The following is a 20634-nucleotide window of genomic DNA, read 5'->3' on the forward strand; positions in this document are numbered from 1 at the left end:
ACAATACTCGATAATACCCCACATAGGAGCAATGGGGATATACGACAATACTCGATAATACCCCACATAGAGGCAATGGAGATATACGACAATACTCGATAATACCCCACATAGGGGCAATGTCAATATACAACAATACTCGATATTATCCCACATAGGGTCAATGGGGATATACGACAAGACTCGATAATACCCCACATAGGGTAATGGAGATATACGACAATACTCGATAATACCCCACATAGGGATAATGGGGATATACGACAATACTCGATAATATCCCACATAGGGGCGATAGAGATATAGGACAATACTCGATAATACCCCACATAGGGGTAATGGGGATATACGACAATACTCGATAATATCCCACATAGGGGCAATAGAGATATACGACAATACTCGATAATACCCCACACAGGGGCAATGGGGATATACGATAATACTCGATAATATCCCACATAGGGGTAATGGAGATATACAATAATACTCAATAATACCCCACATAGGAGCAATCGAGATATATGACAATACTCGATAAAACCCCACATAGGGGGAATGGGGATATACGACAATACTCGATAATACCCCACATAGGAGCAATGGAGATATACGACAATAGCGGATAATACCCCACATAGGGGTAATGGGTATACACGACAATACGAGATAATACCCCACATAGGGGCAATGGAGATATACGACAATACCCGACAATACTCAACATAGGGGCAATGGGTATATACGACAATACTCGATAATACCCCACATAGGGGTAATGGAGATATACGACAATACTCGATAATACCCCACATAGGGGTAATGGAGATTTACGACAATACTCGATAATACCCCACATAGGGGTATTGGAGATATATGACAATGCTCTATAATACCCAACATAGGGGCAATGGGGATATACGACAATACTCAATAATACCCCACATTGGGGAAATGGAGATATATGACAATACTCGATAATATCCCACATAGGGGTAATGGAGATATACGACAATACCCGATAATACTCAACATAGGGGCAATGGGTATATACGACAATACTCGATAATACCCCACATAGGAGCAATGGAGATATACGACAATACCCGATAATACTCAACAAAGGGGCAATGGGTATATACGACAATACTCGATAAAACCCCACATAGGGGCAATGGAGATATACGACAATACCCGATAATACCCAACATAGGGGCAATGGGTATACACGACAATACGAGATAATACCCCACATAGGGGCAATGGAGATATACGACAATACCCGATAATACTCAACATCGGGGCAATGGGTATATACGACAATACTCGATAATACCCCACATAGGGGCAATGGGGATATACGACAATACCCGATAATACCCAACATAGGGGCAATGGAGATATACGACAATAATAGATAATACCACACATAGGGGTAATGGAGATATACGACAATACTCGATAATACCCCACATAGGGGTAATGGACATTTACGACAATACTCGATTATACCCCACATAGGGGTATTGGAGATATACGACAATGCTCGATAATACTCAACATAGGGGCAATGGGGATATACGACAATACTCAATAATACCCCACATAGGGGCAATGGAGATATATGACAATACTCGATAATACTCAACATAGGGGCAATGGGGATATACGACATAACCCGATAATACCCCACATAGGGGTAATGGAGATATACGACAATACTCAATAATACCTCACATCGGGGCAATGGAGATTTACGACAATACTCGATAATACCAACACAGGGGCAATGGAGATATACGACAATACTCGATAATACCCCACATAGGGGTAATGGGGATATACGACAATACTCGATAATACCACACATTGGGGCAATGGAGATATACGACAATACTCGATAATACCCCACATCGGGGTGATGTCAATATACAACAATACTCGATAATAGCCCACATAGGGGCAATCGGGATATACGACAATACTCGATAATACCCCACAAAGGGGCAATGGGGATATACGACAATACTCGATAATACCCCACATAGGGGTAATGGGGATATACGACAATACTCGATAATACCACACATTGGGGCAATGGAGATATACGACAATACTCGATAATACCCAACATAGGGGCAATGGGTAGATACGACAATACCCGATAATACCCCACATAGGGGTAATGGAGATAGACGACAATACTCGATAATACTCAACATAGGGGTAATTGAGATATACGACAATACTCGATAATACTCAACATAGGGGTAATGGAGATATACGACAATACACGATAATACTCAACATAGGGGTAATGGAGATATACGACAATACATGATAATACCCCACATAGGGGTAATGGAGATATACGACAATACTCGATAATACCCCACATAGGGGCAATGGAGATATACGACAATACTCGATAATTCTCAACATAGGGGTAATGGAGATAGACGACAATACTCGATAATACCCCACATAGGGGCGATAGAGATATACGACAATACTCGATAATTCTCAACATAGGGGTAATGGAGATAGACGACAATACTCGATAATACCCCACATAGGGGCGATAGAGATATACAACAATACTCGATAATACCCCACATAGGGGCAATGGAGATATACAACAATATTCGATAATACCCCACATAGGGGCAATGGAGATATACGACAATACTCGATAATACCCCACACAGGGGTAATGGAGATATATGACAATACTCGATAATACCCCACATAGGGGCAATGGAGATATATGACAATACTCGATACTACCCCATATAGAGGTAATGGAGATATACGACAATACTCGATAATACCCCACATAGGAGCAATGAAGATATATGACAATACTCGATAATACCCCACATAGGGGGAATGGGGATATACGGCAATACTCGATAATACCCCACATTGGGGGAATGGGGATATACGACAATACTCGATAATACCCCACATAGGGGCAATGGAGATATACGACAATACTCGATAATACCCAACATAGGGGCAATGGGTATATACGACAATACCCGATAATACCCCACATAGGGGTAATGGAGATATACGACAATACTCGATAATACCTCACATAGGGGCAATGGAGATTTACGACAATACTCGATAATACCCCACATAGGGGCGATAGAGATATACGACAATACTCGATAATACCCCACATAGGGGCGATAGAGATATACGACAATACTCGATAATACCCCACATAGGGGCGATGTCAATATACAACAAGACTCGATAATAGCCCACATAGGGGCAATGGAGATATATGACAATACTCGATAATACCCAACATCGCGGCAATGGGTATATACAACAATACCCGATAATACCCCACATAGGGGTAATGGAGATATACAACAATATTCAATAATATCTCACATAGGGGTAATGGAGATATACGACAATACTCGATAATACTCAACATAGGGGCAATGGAGATTTACGACAATACTCGATAATACCAACATAGGGGCAATGGAGATATACGACAATACTCGATAATACCCCACATAGGGGTAATGGAGATATACGACAATACTCGATAATACTCAATATAGGGGCAATGGGGATATACGACAATACCCGATAATACCCCACATAGGGGTAATGGAGATATACGACAATACTCGATAATACCCCACATAGGGGCAATGGGGATATACGACAATACTCAATAATACCCCACATAGGGGCAATGGAGATTTCCGACAATACTCGATAATACCCCACATAGGAGCAATGGAGATATATGACAATACTCGATAATACCCCACATAGGGGGAATGGGGATATATGACAATACTCGATAATACCCCACATAGGGGTAATGGGGATATACGGCAATACTCGATAATACCCCACATAGGAGCAATGGAGATATATGACAATACTCGATAATACCCCACATAGGGGGAATGGGGATATACGACAATATTCGATAATACCCCACATAGGTGCAATGGAGATATATGACAATACTCAATAATACCCCACATAGGGGTAATGGGGATATACGGCAATACTCGATAATACCCCACATAGGGGCAATGGAGATATATGACAATACTCGATAATACTCAACATAGGGGCAATGGGGATAGACGACAATACTCAATAATACCCCACATAGGGGCAATGGAGATATATGACAATACTCGATAATACTCAACATAGGGGCAATGGGGATATACGACATAACCCGATAATACCCCACATAGGGGTAATGGAGATATACGACAATACTCGATAATACCTCACATAGGGGCAATGGAGATTTACGACAATACTCGACAATACCCAACATAGGGGTAATGGAGATATACGACAATACTCGATAATACTTCACATAGGGGCGATAGAGATATACGACAATACTCGATAATACTTCACATAGGGGCGATAGAGATATACGACAATACTCGATAATACCCCACATCGGGGTGATGGAGATATACGACAATACTCGATAATACTTCACATAGGGGCGATAGAGATATACGACAATACTCGATAATACTTCACATAGGGGCGATAGAGATATACGACAATACTCGATAATACCCCACATCGGGGTGATGGAGATATACGACAATACTCGATAATACCCCACATAGGGGCGATAGAGATATACGACAATACTCGATAATTCTCAACATAGGGGTAATGGAGATAGACGACAATACTCGATAATACCCCACATAGGGGCGATAGAGATATACGACAATACTCGATAATACCCCACATAGGAGCAATGAAGATATATGACAATACTCGATAATACCCCACATAGGGGTAATGGGGATATACGGCAATACTCGATAATACCCCACATTGGGGGAATGGGGATATACGACAATACTCGATAATACCCCACATAGGGGCAATGGAGATATACGACAATACTCGATAATACCCAACATAGGGGCAATGGGTATATACGACAATACCCGATAATACCCCACATAGGGGTAATGAAGATATACGACAATACTCGATAATACCTCACATAGGGGCAATGGAGATTTACGACAATACTCGATAATACACAACATAGGGGTAATGGAGATATACGACAATACTCGATAATACTTCACATAGGGGCGATAGAGATATACAACAATACTCGATAATACCCCACATAGGGGCGATAGAGATATACGACAATACTCGATAATACCCCACATAGGGGCGATGTCAATATACAACAAGATTCGATAATAGCCCACATAGGGGCAATGGAGATATAAGACAATACTCGATAATACCCAACATCGCGGCAATGGGTATATACAACAATACCCGATAATACCCCACATAGGGGTAATGGAGATATACGACAATACTCAATAATATCTCACAGAGGGGTAATGGAGATATACGACAATACTCGATAATACTCAACATAGGGGCAATGGGGATATACGGCAATACCCGATAATACCCCACATCGGGGTAATGGAGATATACGACAATACTCGATAATACCCCACATCGGGGCAATGGAGATATACGACAATACTCGATAATACCCAACATAGGGGCAATGGAGATTTACGACAATACTCGATAATACCCAACATAGGGGCAATGGAGATATACGACAATACTCGACAATACCCCACATAGGGGTAATGGAGATATACGACAATATTCGATAATACTCAACATAGGGGCAATGGGGATATATGACAATACCCGATAATATCCCACATAGGGGTAATGGAGAGAAACGACAATACTCAATAATATCTCACATAGGGGCAATGGTGATTTACGACAATACTCGATAATACCCCACATAGGGGCGATGTCAATATACAACAATGCTCGATAATACACCACATAGGGGCAATGGAGATTTCCGACAATACTCGATAATACCCCACATAGGAGCAATGGAGATATATGACAATACTCGATAATACCCCACATAGGGGGAATGGGGATATACGACAATACTCGATAATACCCCACATAGGGGCGATGGAGATATACGACAATACTCGATAATACCCCACATAGGAGCAATGGGTATATACGACAATACTCGATAATACCCCACATAGGGGTAATGGAGATATACGACAATACTCGATAATACCCCACATAGGTGCAATGGAGATATATGACAATACCCGTTAATACCCCACATCGGGGTAATGGAGATATACGACAATACTCAATAATACCTCACATACGGGCAATGGAGATTTACGACAATACTCGATAATACCCAACATAGGGGCAATGGAGATATACTATAATACTCGATAATACCCCACATAGGGGCAATGGAGATATACGACAATATTCGATCATACTCAACATCGGGGCAATAGGGATATACGACAATACTCGATAATTCTCAACATAGGGGTAATGGAGATATACGACAATACGAGATAATACCCCACAGAGGGGCGATAGAGATATACGACAATACTCGATAATACTCAACATAGGGTCGATAGAGATATACGACAATACTCGATAATACTCAACATAGGGGTAATGGAGATATATGACAATACTCGATAATACCCCACATAGGGGCGATGTCAATATATAACAATACTCGATAATACCCCACATAGGGGTAATGGGGATATACGACAATACTCGATAATACCCCACATTAGGGCGATAGAGATCTACGACAATACTCGATAATACCCCACATGGGGCGATAGAGATATATGACAATACTCGATAATACCCCACATAGGGGTAATGGACATATACGACAATACTCGATAATACCCCACATAGGGGCAATGGGTATACACGACAATACCCGATAATACCCCACATAGGGGTAATGGGGATATACGACAATACTCAATAATACTTCACATTGGGGCAATGGTTATATATGACAATACTCGATAATATCCCAAATAGGGGCAATGGAGATATGCGACAATATTCGATAATACCCAACATAGGGGCAATGGGTATATACGACAATACCCGATAATACCCCACATAGGGGTAATGGAGATATACGACAATACTCAATAATACCTCACATACGGGCAATGGAGATTTACGACAATACTCGATAATACCCAACATAGGGGCAATGGAGATATACTATAATACTCGATAATACCCCACCTAGGGGCAATGGAGATATACGACAATATTCGATAATACTCAACATCGGGGCAATGGGGATATACGACAATACTCGATAATACTCAACATAGGGGTAATGGAGATATATGACAATACTCGATAATACCCCACAGAGGGGCGATAGAGATATACGACAATACTCGATAATACTCAACATAGGGGTAATGGAGATATACGACAATATTCGATAATACCACACATAGGGGCGATGTCAATGTTTCACAATACTCGATAATACCCCACATAGGGGTAATGGAGATATACGACAATACTCGATAATACCTCACATGGGGGTAATGGAGATATACGACAATACTCGATAATACCCCACATAGGGGCGATAGAGATATACGACAATACTCGATAATACCCCACAAAGGGGCAATGGGAATATACGACAATACTCGATAATACCCCACATAGGGGCGATGTCAACATGCAACAATACTCGATAATACCTCACATAGGGGTAATGGAGATATACGACAATATTCGATAATACCACACATAGGGGCGATGTCAATGTTTCACAATACTCGATAATACCCCACATAGGGGTAATGGAGATATACGACAATACTCGATAATACCTCACATGGGGGTAATGGAGATATACGACAATACTCGATAATACCCCACATAGGGGCGATAGAGATATACGACAATACTCGATAATACCCCACAAAGGGGCAATGGGAATATACGACAATACTCGATAATACCCCACATAGGGGCGATGTCAACATGCAACAATACTCGATAATACCTCACATAGGGGTAATGGGGATATACGACAATACTCAATAATACCCCACATAGGGGCGGTGGAGATATACGACAATACTCGATAATACCCCACATTGGGGCGATGTCAATATACAACAATACTCGATAATAGCCCACAGTAAGGGCAATAACTTACCGAGTGGCGGGCATACGGCCCCTCCCAGTTTCCTCCCTGCCGCCTCGCCGAACTTCATCATGCCCCTGGCCAGCCGCTTCTTCAGCTCCGCCTCCTGCTGTCGCCGCAGAGCCACTTGAGCTGCCATGACACGGCGGCGCTCCCTCGGGGGCAATCAAAGGGACAGCAGGGTCAGTACAACTCCCGCCATCTGACGGGGCACAGTCAACCGAGGGATCCCGCTGCACGGGGCTTCACATCCCTATCACGCGCTTACAGTAGCCGAGTCGGAAATGAGACTGTCGGAACCTCGCTGGGCGTCAGCATCCGGAGCGAAGATGGGAACGTTGGACCGACCTACCAATGAGGGACGGCGATATTGGCCTTTTCTGGCTCTTCATAATACTTATATTCTTATCCACCACTACCAGTGAGGTTGAGTACGGGGTTAGATACTAGATACAGAGTAAAGCTTCCTCTACACTGTCCCATCAAACACTCCCAGGGCAGGTACAGGTACAGCACGGGGTTAGATACAGAGTAAAGCTCCCTCTACACTGTCCCATCAAACACTCCCAGGGCAGGTACAGCATGGGGTTAGATACAGAGTGAAGCTCCCTCTAAACTGTCCCATCAAACACTCCCAGGGCAGGTACAGGTACAGCACGGGGTTAGATACAGAGTAAAGCTCCCTCTACACTGTCCCATCAAACACTCCCAGGGCAGGTACAACACGGGGTTAGATACAGAGTGAAGCTCCCTCTACACTGTCCCAGCAAACACTCCCAGGGCAGGTACAGGTACAGTACGGGGTTAGATACAGAGTAAATCTCCCTCTACACTGTCCCATCAAACACTCCCAGGGCAGTTACAGGTACAGCACAGGGTTAGATACAGAGTAAAGCTCCCTCTACACAGTCCCATCAAACACTCCCAGGGCAGGTACAGGTACAGCACAGGGTTAGATACAGAGTAAAGCTCCCTCTACACTGTCCCATCATACACTCCCAGGGTAGGTACAGGTACAGCACGGGGTTAGATACAGAGTAAAGCTCCCTCTGCATTGTCCCATCAGACACTCCCAGGGCAGGTACAGTACGGGGTTACATACAGAGTAAAGCACCCTCTGGTGATTAGTGAAGACAAACATAGGTCCCTTGCAGTTAGATTCAGGTGAATTTATAATGGGGAACAAAGAAATGGCGGACCAGTTAAACAAATACTTTGGTTCTGTCTTCACGAAGGCAGACACAAATAACCGTTCGGGAATACTAGGGGACCGAGGGTCTCGTGAGAAGGAGGAACTGAAGGAAATCCTTATTCGGCGGGAAATTGTGTTTGGGAAATTGATGGGATTGAAGACCGATAAATCCCTGGGACCTGATGGTCTGCATCCCAGAGTACTTCAGGTAGTGCCCTAGAAATAGTGGATGCATTGGTGATCATTTTCCAACAGTCCATCGACTCGAGATCAGTTCCTATGGACTGGAGGGTAGCTAATGTAACACCATTTTTTAAGAAAGGAGGGAGAGAGAAAACAGGTAATTATAGACCGGTTAGCCTGACATCAGTAGTGGGGAAAATGTTGGAATCAATTATTAAAGATGAAATTGCAGCGCATTTGGATAGCAGTGACAGGATTGGTCCAAGTCAGCACGGATTTATGAAAGGGAAATCATGCTTGACAAATCTTCTAGAATTTTTTGAGGATGTAACTGGTAGAGTGGACAAGGGAGAACCAGTGGATGTGGTGTATCTGGATTTTCAAAAGGCTTTTGACAAGGTCCCACACAAGAGATTGGTGTGCAAAATTAAAGCACATTGTATTGGGGGTAATGTACTGACGTGGATGGAGAACTGGTTGGCAGACAGGAAGCAGAGAGTCGGGATAAACGGGTCCTTGTCAGAATGGCAGGCAGTGACTAGTGGGGTGCCGCAGGGCTCAGTGCTGGGACCCCAGCTATTTACAATATACAGCAATGATTTAGATGAAGGAATTGAGTGTAATATCTCCAAGTTTGCAGATGACACTAAGCTGGGTGGCGGTGTGAGCTGTGAGGAGGATGCTAAGAGGCTGCAGGGTGACCTGGACAGGTTAGGTGAGTGGGCAAACGCATGGCAGATGCAGTATAATGTGGATAAATGTGAGGTTATCCACTTTGATGGCAAAAACAGGAAGACAGAATATTATCTGAAATGGCGGCAGGTTAGAAAAAGGGGAGGTGCAACGAGACCTGGGTGTCATGGTACATCAGTCATTGAAAGTTGGTATGCAGGTACAGCAGACGGTGAAGAAGGCAAATGGTATGTTGGCCTTCATAGCAAGGGGATTTGAGTATCGGAGCAGGGAGGTCTTATTGCAGTTGTACAGGGCCTTGGTGAGGCCTCACCTGGAATATTGTGTGCAGTTTTGGTCTCCTAATCTGAGGAAGGACGTTCTTGCTATTGAGGGAGTGCAGCGAAGGTTCACCAGACTGATGCCTGGGATGGCTGGACTGACATATGAGGAGAGACTGGATCGACTGGGCCTGTATTCACTGGAGTTTAGAAGGATGAGAGGGGATCCCATAGAAACATATAAAATTCTGACTGGACTGGATAGGCTAGATGCAGGAAGAATGTTCCCGATATTGGGGAAGTCCAGAACCAGGGGACATAGTCTAAGGATAAGGGGTAAGCCATTTAGGACTGAGATGAGGAGAAACTTCTTCATTCAGAGAGTTGTTAACCTGTGGAATTCCCTACCGCAGAGAGTTGTTGATGCCAGTTCATTGGATATATGCAAGAGGGAGTTAAATATGGCCCGGATAAAGGGATCAAGGGGTATGGAAAGTAGGAAAGGGGTACTGAGGTGAATGATCAGCCATGATCTTATTGGATGGTGGTGCAGGCTCGAAGGACCGAATGGCCTACTCCTGCACCTATTTTCTATATTTCTACATAGTCCCATCAAACACTCCCAGGGCAGGTACAGGTACATCACAGGATTAGCTACAGAGTAAAGCTCCCTCTACATTGTCCCAACAAACACTCCCAGGGCAAGTACAGCACGGGTTAGATATAGAGTAAAACTCCCTCTGCACTGTCCCATCAAACACTCCCAGGGTAGGTACAGCACGGGGTTAGAGTAAAGCTCCCTCTACACTGTCCCCATCAAACACTCCCAACTGAGGGAGCGGCGCACTGTCGGAGGGGCGGTACTGAGGGAGTGCTGCACTGTCGGAGGGGCAGTACTGAGGGAGCGCCGCACTGTCGGGGGGCAGTACTGAGGGAGCGCCGCACTTTCGGAGTGGCAGCACTGAGGGAGCGCCGCACTGTTGGAGGGGCAGTACTGAGGGAGCGCCGCACTGCACTGTCGGAGGGGCAGTACTGAGGGAGCGCCGCACTGCACTGTCGGAGGAGCAGTATTGAGGGAGCGCCACACTGCACTGTCGGAGGGGCAGTACTGAGGGAGCACCGCACTGTCGGAGGTGCTGTCAGTTGGACGTAATAGATCCCATAATTTCAATGAGCTTTTCAGGTCACACCTCAGCCTTCTCATTTCTAGAGAAAAGATCCCCCTGCCTGTTCCGCTTTTCCTGATAAGTATATCCTCTCAGTTCTGTGCACAGTGCATCGTGTGGTCTAACCAAGGTATATGGAGACCAGAACTGTGCACAGTGCTCCAAGTGTGGTCTAACCCAGGTATATGGAGACCAGAACTGTGCACAGTGCTCCAAGTGTGGTCTAACCCAGGTATATGGAGACAGAACTGTGCACAGTGCTCCAAGTGTGATCTAACCCAGGTATATGGAGACCAGAACTGTGCATGTGCTCCAAGTGTGATCTAACCCAGGTATATGGAGACCAGAACTGTGCACAATGCTCCAAGTGTGGTCTAACCCCGGTATATGGAGACCAGAACTGTGCACAGTGCTCCAAGTGTGGCCTAACCCAGGTATATGGAGACCAGAACTGTGCACAGTGCTCCAAGTGTGGCCTAACCCAGGTATATGGAGACAGAACTGTGCACGGTGCTCCAAGTGTGGTCTAACCCAGGTATATGGAGACCAGAACTGTGTACAGTGCTCCAAGTGTGGGCTAACCCAGGTATATGGAGACAGAACTGTGCACGGTGCTCCAAGTGTGGTGTAACCCAGGTATATGGAGACAGAACTGTACACAGTGCTCCAAGTGTGGTCTAACCCAGGTATATGGAGACCAGAACTGTGCACGGTGCTCCAAGTGTGGTCTAACCCAGGTATATGGAGACCAGAACTGTGCACGGTGCTCCAAGTGTGGGCTAACCCAGGTATATGGAGACAGAACTGTGCACGGTGCTCCAAGTGTGGTGTAACCAGGGTGCGATACAAGTTTAACATCACTTCTCTGCTTTTCAATTCGGATGAAGTGCAGTGCTGTGGTTTGCTTTTTGTTCAATGGCCTTGTGAGTTACTCACAGGATGAGGATGCATTTGTCACACTGACATGTCTGCCACTGGCACGTCTTCTTGTGGCCCTTTAAGGGCACGCTGATGCCGTGGTTGCGACACCGGGCGCAAGTCGGAGAGCGTGCGGTCACCATCCGGTACGCCATACCTGAAGGGAGGGGAGAGGCCAGTTTACCCACAAGTCTTAATTCATCCCCTCTTGCAGCGGATTCTGGGTAAAAGGCGCAGGCTCGGCTGTCGGCCTCCATTTTGCCTGCTGACCAGTACCTGTGGAATAACGGAGGAGAGTTAGAGGAAAGGGCTGCGCACCACACCCGCTCAGTCTCCGCAATCGGTCCCGATTACACTTTCACTTGGCAAAATTCCTGAACCCTTCACTTCCCAAAACTCGTTAACTCCAGAACCGCGAACCATAAGAAATAGGAGCAGGAGTCGGCCATTCGGCCCCTCGAGCCTGCTCCGCCATTTAATACGATCATGGCTGATCCGATCATGGACTCAGCTCCACTTCCCTGCCTGCCCCCTTATCGGTTAAGAAACTGTCTATCGCTGTCTTAAATATATTCAATGACCCAGCCTCCACAGCTCTCTGAGGCAGAGAATTCCACAGATTTACAACCCTCTGAGAGAAGAAATTCCTCCTCATCTCAGTTTTAAATGGGCGGCCCCTTATTCTAAGACCATGCCCCCTAGTTCTAGTCTCCCCCATCAGTGGGAACATCCTCTCTGCATCCACCTTGTCAAGCCCCCTCATAATCTTATACGATAAGATTACCTCTGATTCTTCTGAATTCCAATGAGTAGAGGCCCAACCTCCTCAACCTTTCCTCATAAGTCAACCCCCTCATCCCCGGAATCAACCGAGTGAACCTTCTCTGAACTGCCTCCAAAGCAAGTATATCTTTTTGTAAATATGGAAACCAAAACTGCACGCAGTACTCCAGGTGTGGCCTCACCAATACCCTGTATAACTGTAGCAAGACTTCCCTGCTTTTATACTCCATCCCCTTTGCAATAAAGGCCAAGATTCCATTGGCCTTCCTGATCACTTGCTGTACCTGCATACTATCTTTTTGTGTTTCATGCACAAGTACCCCCAGGTCCTGCTGTATTGCAGCACTTTGCAATCTTTCTCCATTTAAATAATGGGAAGTGGACCTGAGTCCATGATCAGATCAGCCATGATCGTAATAACCAGACTGATCTTAAAACAGAGCAACAGGAGGAGGCCCATTCAGCCCCTCGAGCCTGTTACACAGGAACAGGAGGAGGCCCATTCAGCCCCTCGAGCCTGTTACACAGGAACAGGAGGAGGCCCATTCAGCACCTCGAGCCTGTTACACAGGAACAGGAAGAGGCCTATTCAGCACCTCGAGCCTGTTACACAGGAACAGGAGGAGGCTCATTCAGCCCCTCGAGCCTGTTACACAGGAACAGGAGGAGGCCTGTTCAGCACCTCGAGCCTGTTACACAGGAACAGGAAGAGGCCCATTCAGCACCTCGAGCCTGTTACACAGGAACAGGAGGAGGCCCATTCAGCCCCTCGAGCCTGTTACACAGGAACAGGAGGAGGCCCATTCAACCCCTCGAGCCTGTTACACAGCAACAGGAGGAGGCCCATTCAGCCCCTCGAGCCTGTTACACAGGAACAGGAGGAGGCTCATTCAGCCCCTCGAGCCTGTTACACAGGAACAGGAGGAGGCCCGTTCAGCCCCTCGAGCCTGTTACACAGGAACAGGAGCAGGTCCATTCAGCCCCTCGAGCCTGTTACACAGGAACAGGAGCAGGTCCATTCAGCCCCTCGAGCCTGTTGCACAGGAACAGGAGGAGGCCCATTCTGCCCCTCGAGCCTGTTCCGTCATTCAATTAGATCGTGGGTGATATGTATCTGAACCCCATCTAGTTGTTGTGGTTCCGTATCACTTAACATCCTTACCCAACACAAATCTATTGATCTCAGTTTTGAAAGCTCCAACTGAGCCCCGACCTCAACAGCTTTTTGGGGGAGAGAGTTCCAGATTCCCGCTGCTCTTTGTGTGAAGAAGTGTTTCCTGACATCGCCCCAGGAACGGCCTGGCTCTATAAGCTCCCCGCTGGAGTGGATCTAATCTACAGAACAAACGGGAATCTGTTCAACCTCCGTAGCTTCCAGTCCAGATCCAAGGTCATCCCATTCTCTGTCATTGAATTACAGTATGCAGACGACGCTTGCGTCTGCACACAGTCGGAGGTCGAACTCCAAACCCTCGTCAACACCTTCACCGAAGTGTACGAGAGTATGGGCCTTACACTAAACAGCGGTAAGACAAAGGTTCTCCAGCAACCTGCCCCCTTCACAGAGTACTGGCCCTCGATTATCAAGATCCATGATGAGATTTTGGACAACGTGGATCATTTTCCACACCTTGGCAACCTATTGTCAACAAGGTCAGACATCGATGACAAAGTCGAACAGCGCCTACAGCGTGCAAGTGCAGGCTTTGGTCGCCTGTGTATATTACAGAGATTAGCAGGCCCTGTGTATATTATAGAGAATAACAACCCCTGTGTATATTATAGAGAATAGCAGCCCCTGTGTAAATTATAGCGAATAGACCCCCTGTGTATATTATAGAGAATAGCAGCCACTCTGTATGTTATAGAGAATCGCAGTCCCTGTGTATATTATAGAGAATAGCAGTCCCTGTGTATATTATACAGAATAGCAGCCCGTGTGTATATTAAAGAGAATCACAGCCCCGGTGTATATTATAGAGAATAGCAGCCTCTTTGTATATTATAGAGAATAGCAGCCCCCTATGTATATTATAAAGAATAGCAGTCCCTGTGCATATTTTTTTTTAAAGCAGCCTGTGTATATTTTTGAGAATAGCAGCCCCTGTGTATATTATACAGAATAGCAATCCCTGTGCATATTATAGAGAATAGAAGCCCTTGTGTATATTATAGAGAATAGCAGCCCCTGTGTATATTATAGAGGATAGAAGCCCCTGTGTATATTATAGAGAATAGCAGCCCCCATATATTATAGAGAATAGCAGCCCCTGTGTATATTATACAAAATAGCAGCCCCCTATGTATATTATAGAGAATAGCCGACCTGTGTATATTTTTTGTAAAAAGCAGCCTGTGTATATTATAGAGAACTATTTTAGAGAATAGCAGCCCCTGTGTATATTATAGAGAATAGCAACCCCTGTGTATATTATAGAGAATAGAAGCCCCTGTGTATATTATAGAGAATAGCAGTCCCTGTGTATATTATAGCAAATAGCAGCCCCCTATGTATATAATAGACAATAGCAGACCCTGTGTATATTTTTTATAAAAAACAGCCTGTGTATATTATAGAGAATAGCACCCGCTGTGTATATTATAGAGAATAGCATTCCCTGTGGATATTATAGAGAATAGCAACCCCTGTGTATATTATAGAGAATAGCAACCCCTGTGTATATTATAGAGAATAGCAGTCCCTGTGTATATTATAGAGCATAGCAGCCCCTGTGTATATTATAGCGAATAGACCCCCTATGTATATTATAGAGAATAGCAGCCACTGTGTATGTTATAGAGAATCGCAGTCCCTGTGTATATTATAGAGAATAGCAATCCCTATGTATATTATAGAGAATAGCAGCCCCTGTGTATATTATCGAGAATAGCAGTCCCTGTGCATATTACACAGAATAGCAGCCCGTGTGTATATTAAAGAGAATCACAGCCCCTGTGTATATTGTAGAGAATAGCAGACCCTGTGTATATTATAGAGAATAGAAGCCCCTGTGTATATTATAGAGAGTAGCAGTCCCTGTGTATATTATAGAGAATAGAAGCCCCTGTGTATATTATAGAGAATAGCCATCCCTGTATGTATTATATAGAATAGCAACCCCTGTGTATATTATAGAGAATAGAAGCCCCTGTGTATATTATAGAGAGTAGCAGTCCCTGTATTGTAGAGAATAGCAGTCCCTATGTATATTATAGAGAATAGCAGTTCCTGTGTATATTATAGAGAAAAGCAGACCCCTATGTATATTATAGAGAATAGCAGTCCCTGTGTATATTGTTTGTAAAAAGCAGCCTGTGTATATTATAGAGAATAGCACCCCCTGTGTATATTATAGAGAATAGCACCCCCTGTGAATATTATAGAGAATAGCAGTCCCTGTGGATAATATCGAGAATAGCAGCCTCTGTGTACATTATAGAGAATAGCAGTCCCTGTGTATATTACAGAGAATAGCAACCCCTGTGTATATTATAGAGAAAAGCAGCCCCCTATGTATATTATAGAGAATAGCAGCCCCTGTGTATATTACAGAGAATAGCAGTCCTTGTATATATTATAGAGAATAGAAGCCCCTGTGAATATTATAGAGAAAAGCAGCCCCCGATGTATATTATAGAGAATAGCAGTCCCTGTGTATATTTTTTGTAAAAAGCAGCCTGTGTTTATTATAGAGAATAGCACCCCCTGTGTATATTATAGAGAATAGCAGCCCGTGTGCATATTAAAGAGAATCACAGCCCCGGTGTATATCATAGAGAATAGCAGACCCTGTGTATATTATAGAGAATAGAAGCCCCTGTGTATATTATAGAGAGTAGCAGTCCCTGTGTATATTACAGAGAATAGAAGCTCCTGTGTATATTATAGAGAATAGCAGTCCCTGTGTATATTATAGAGAATAGCAGCCCCTGTGTATATTATGGAGAATAGCCATCCCTGTATATATTATACAGAATAGCAACCCCTGTGTATACTTTAGAGAATAGAAGCCCCTGTGTATATTATAGAGAGTAGCAGTCCCTGTGTATATTACAGAGAATAGAAGCCCCGGTGTATATTATAGAGAATAGCAGCCCCTGTGTAAATTATAGAGGATAGAAGCCCCTGTGTATATTATAGAGATTAGCAGCCCCTGTGTATATTATAGAGAATAGCAGCCCCTGTATTGTAGAGAATAGCAGTCCCTATGCATATTATAGAGAATAGCAGTCCCTGTGTATATTATAGAGAAAAGCAGACCCCTATGTATATTATAGAGAATAGCAGTCCCTGTGTATATTTTTTGTAAAAAGCAGCCTGTGTATATTATAGAGAATAGCAGTCCCTGTGTATATTATAGAGAATAGGAGCCCCTGTGTATATTATAGAGAATAGCAGTCCCTGTATATTTTATCGAGAATAGCAACCCCTGTGCATATTGTAGAGAATAGGAGCCCCTGTGTATATTATAGAGAATAGCAGTCCCTGTGTATTTTATCGAGAATAGCAACCCCTGTGTATATTATAGAGAATAGCAGCCCCTGTGTATATTATAGAGAAAAGCAGCCCCCTATGTATCTTATAGAGAATAGCAGCCCCTGTGCATATTACAGAGAATAGCAGTCCTTGTGTATATTATAGAGAATAGAAGCCCCTGTGAATATTATAGAGAAAAGCAGCCCCCGATGTATATTATAGAGAATAGCAGTCCCAGTGTATATTTTTTGTAAAAAGCAGCCTGTGTTTATTATAGAGAATAGCACCCCCTGTGTATATTATAGAGAATAGCAGTCCCTGTGGATATGAGAGAGAATAGGAGCCCCTGTGCATATTATAGCGAATAGCAGCCCCCTATGTATATTATAGAGAATAGCAGACCCTGTGTATATTTTTTGTAAAAAGCAGCCTGTGCATATTATAGAGAATAGCACCCCGTGTATATTATCGAGAATAGCAGTCCCTGTGTATATTATAGAGAATAGGAGCCCCTGTGTATATTATAGAGAATAGCAGTCCCTGTGTATTTTATCGAGAATAGCAACCCCTGTGCATATTGTAGAGAATAGCAGCCCCTGTGTATATTATAGAGAATAGGAGCCCCTGTGTATATTATAGAGAATAGCAGTCCCTGTGTATTTTATCGAGAATAGCAACCCCTGTGTATATTATAGAGAATAGCAGGCCCTGTGTATATTATAAAGAATAGCAGTTCATTTGTATATTATAGAGAACAGTAGCCTCTGTGCATATTATAGCGAATAGCAACCCCTGTGTATGTTATAGCGAATAGACCCCCTGTGTATATTATAGAGAATTGCAGTCCCTGTGTATATTAGAGAGAATAGCAGCCCCTGTGCATATTACAGAGAATCGCAGTCCCCGTGTATATTATACAGAAAAGCAGTCCATTTGTATATTATAGAGAATAGCCCTCTGTGTATATAAAAGAGAATAGCAGCAACTGTGTATATTATAGAGAATAGCAGCCCCCGGTGTATATTATAGAGAATAGCAGTCCCTGTGCATATTATCGAGAATAGCAGCCCCTGTTTGTATTATAGAGAATAGTGCACCCTGTGTATATTATAGAGAATAGCAGTCCCCGTGTATATTATAGAGAATAGCCCCCTGTGTATATTATAGTGAATAGCAGTCCATTTGTATATTATAGAGAATAGCCCCCTGTGTATATTATAGAGAATAGCAGTCCCTGTGTATATTATAGAGAATAGCAGACCCTGTGTATATTATAGAGACCAGCAGCCCCCGTGAATATTATAGAGAATAGTGCCCCCTGTGTATATTATAGAGAATAGCAGTCCCTGTGTATATTAGAGAGAATAGCAACCCCTGTGTATATTATAGAGAATAGCAGGTCCTGTGTATATTATAGGGAATAGACCCCCCCTGTATATTATAGAGAATAGCAGCACCTGTGTATATTATAGAGAATAGCAGCCCTTTTCTATATTATAGAGAATAGCAGTCCCTGTGTATATTATCGAGAATAGCAGTCCCTGTGTATATTATACAGAATAGCAGCACCTGTGTATATTATAGAGAATAGCAGTCCCTGTGTATATTATAGAGAATAGCAGTCCCTGTGTATAGTATAGAGAATAGCAGGCCCGGTGTATATTGGAGAGAATAGCACTCCCTGTGTATATTATAGAGAATAGACTCCCTGTGTATATTATAGACAATAGCAGTCCCTGTGTATATTAGAGAGAATAGCAGTCCCTGTGTACATTATAGAGAATAGACTCCCTGTGCATATTATAGACAATAGCAGTCCCTGTGTATATTAGAGAGAATAGCAGGCCCTGTGTATATTATAGCGAATAGACTCCCTGTTTATATTATAGACAATAGCAGTCCCTGTGTATATTAGAGAGAATAGCTGGCCCTGTGTATATTATAGAGAATAGACTCGCTGTGTATATTATAGACAATAGCAGTCCCTGTGTATATTAGAGAGAATAGCTAGCCCTGTGTATATTGTAGAGAATAGCAGTCCCTGTGTATATTATAGAGAATAGCAGTCCCTGTGTATATTATAGAGAATAGCAGTCCCTGTGCATATTATAGAGAATAGCAGCCCCTGTGTATATTATAGAGAATAGACTCGCTGTGTATATTATAGACAATAGCAGTCCCTGTGTATATTAGAGAGAATAGCTAGCCCTGTGTATATTGTAGAGAATAGCAGTCCCTGTGTATATTATAGAGAATAGCAGTCCCTGTGTATATTATAGAGAATAGCAGTCCCTGTGTATATTATAGAGAATAGCAGTCCCTGTGTATATTATAGAGAATAGCAGCCCCTGTGTATATTATAGAGAATAGCAGCCCCTGTGTATATTATAGAGAATAGCAGACCCTGTGTATGTTATAGCGAATAGACCCCCTGTGTATATTATAGAGAATAGCAGCAACTGTATATATTATAGAGAATAGCAGCCCCCGGTGTATATTATAGAGAATAGCAGTCCCTGTGTATATTATACAGAATAGCAGCCTCTGTGTATATTATAGAGAATAGTGCCCCCTGTGTATATTATAGAGAATAGCAGCCCCTGTGTATATTATCGAGAACAGCAGTCCATTTGTATATTGTAGAGAATAGCCCTCTGTGTATATTATAGAGAATAGCAGCAACTGTATATATTATAGAGAATAGCAGCCCCCGGTGTATATTATAGAGAATAGCAGTCCCTGTGTATATTATCGAGAATAGCAGTCCCTGTGTATATTATAGAGAATAGTAGTCACTGTGTATATTATAGAGAATAGTAGTCCCTGTGTATATTTTCGAAAATAGCCCCCTGTGTATTTTATAGAGAATAGCAGTCCCTGTGTAT

The 20634-nt window shown here is 43.5% G+C and overlaps 1 protein-coding gene across 1 annotated transcript in view; it reads right to left on the reverse strand.

The window, feature by feature from the left end:
* Positions 1-20634, reverse strand: part of LOC139240438 (doublesex- and mab-3-related transcription factor C2-like) — a 60087-nt gene that overhangs the window by 21658 nt on the left and 17795 nt on the right. Inside the window, exons 2-3 of the mRNA XM_070868963.1 lie at positions 12508-12765; positions 8090-8232 (exon numbers count right to left, since the gene is read on the reverse strand). Of these exons, the coding sequence (XP_070725064.1) occupies positions 8090-8232; positions 12508-12746 (382 nt within the window). The 5' untranslated portion in view covers positions 12747-12765. The remainder of the gene's footprint in view (positions 1-8089; positions 8233-12507; positions 12766-20634) is intronic.

Source organism: Pristiophorus japonicus, chromosome 31 (genome assembly GCF_044704955.1).
Source record: "Pristiophorus japonicus isolate sPriJap1 chromosome 31, sPriJap1.hap1, whole genome shotgun sequence".
NCBI classification, from domain to species: domain Eukaryota; kingdom Metazoa; phylum Chordata; class Chondrichthyes; family Pristiophoridae; genus Pristiophorus; species Pristiophorus japonicus.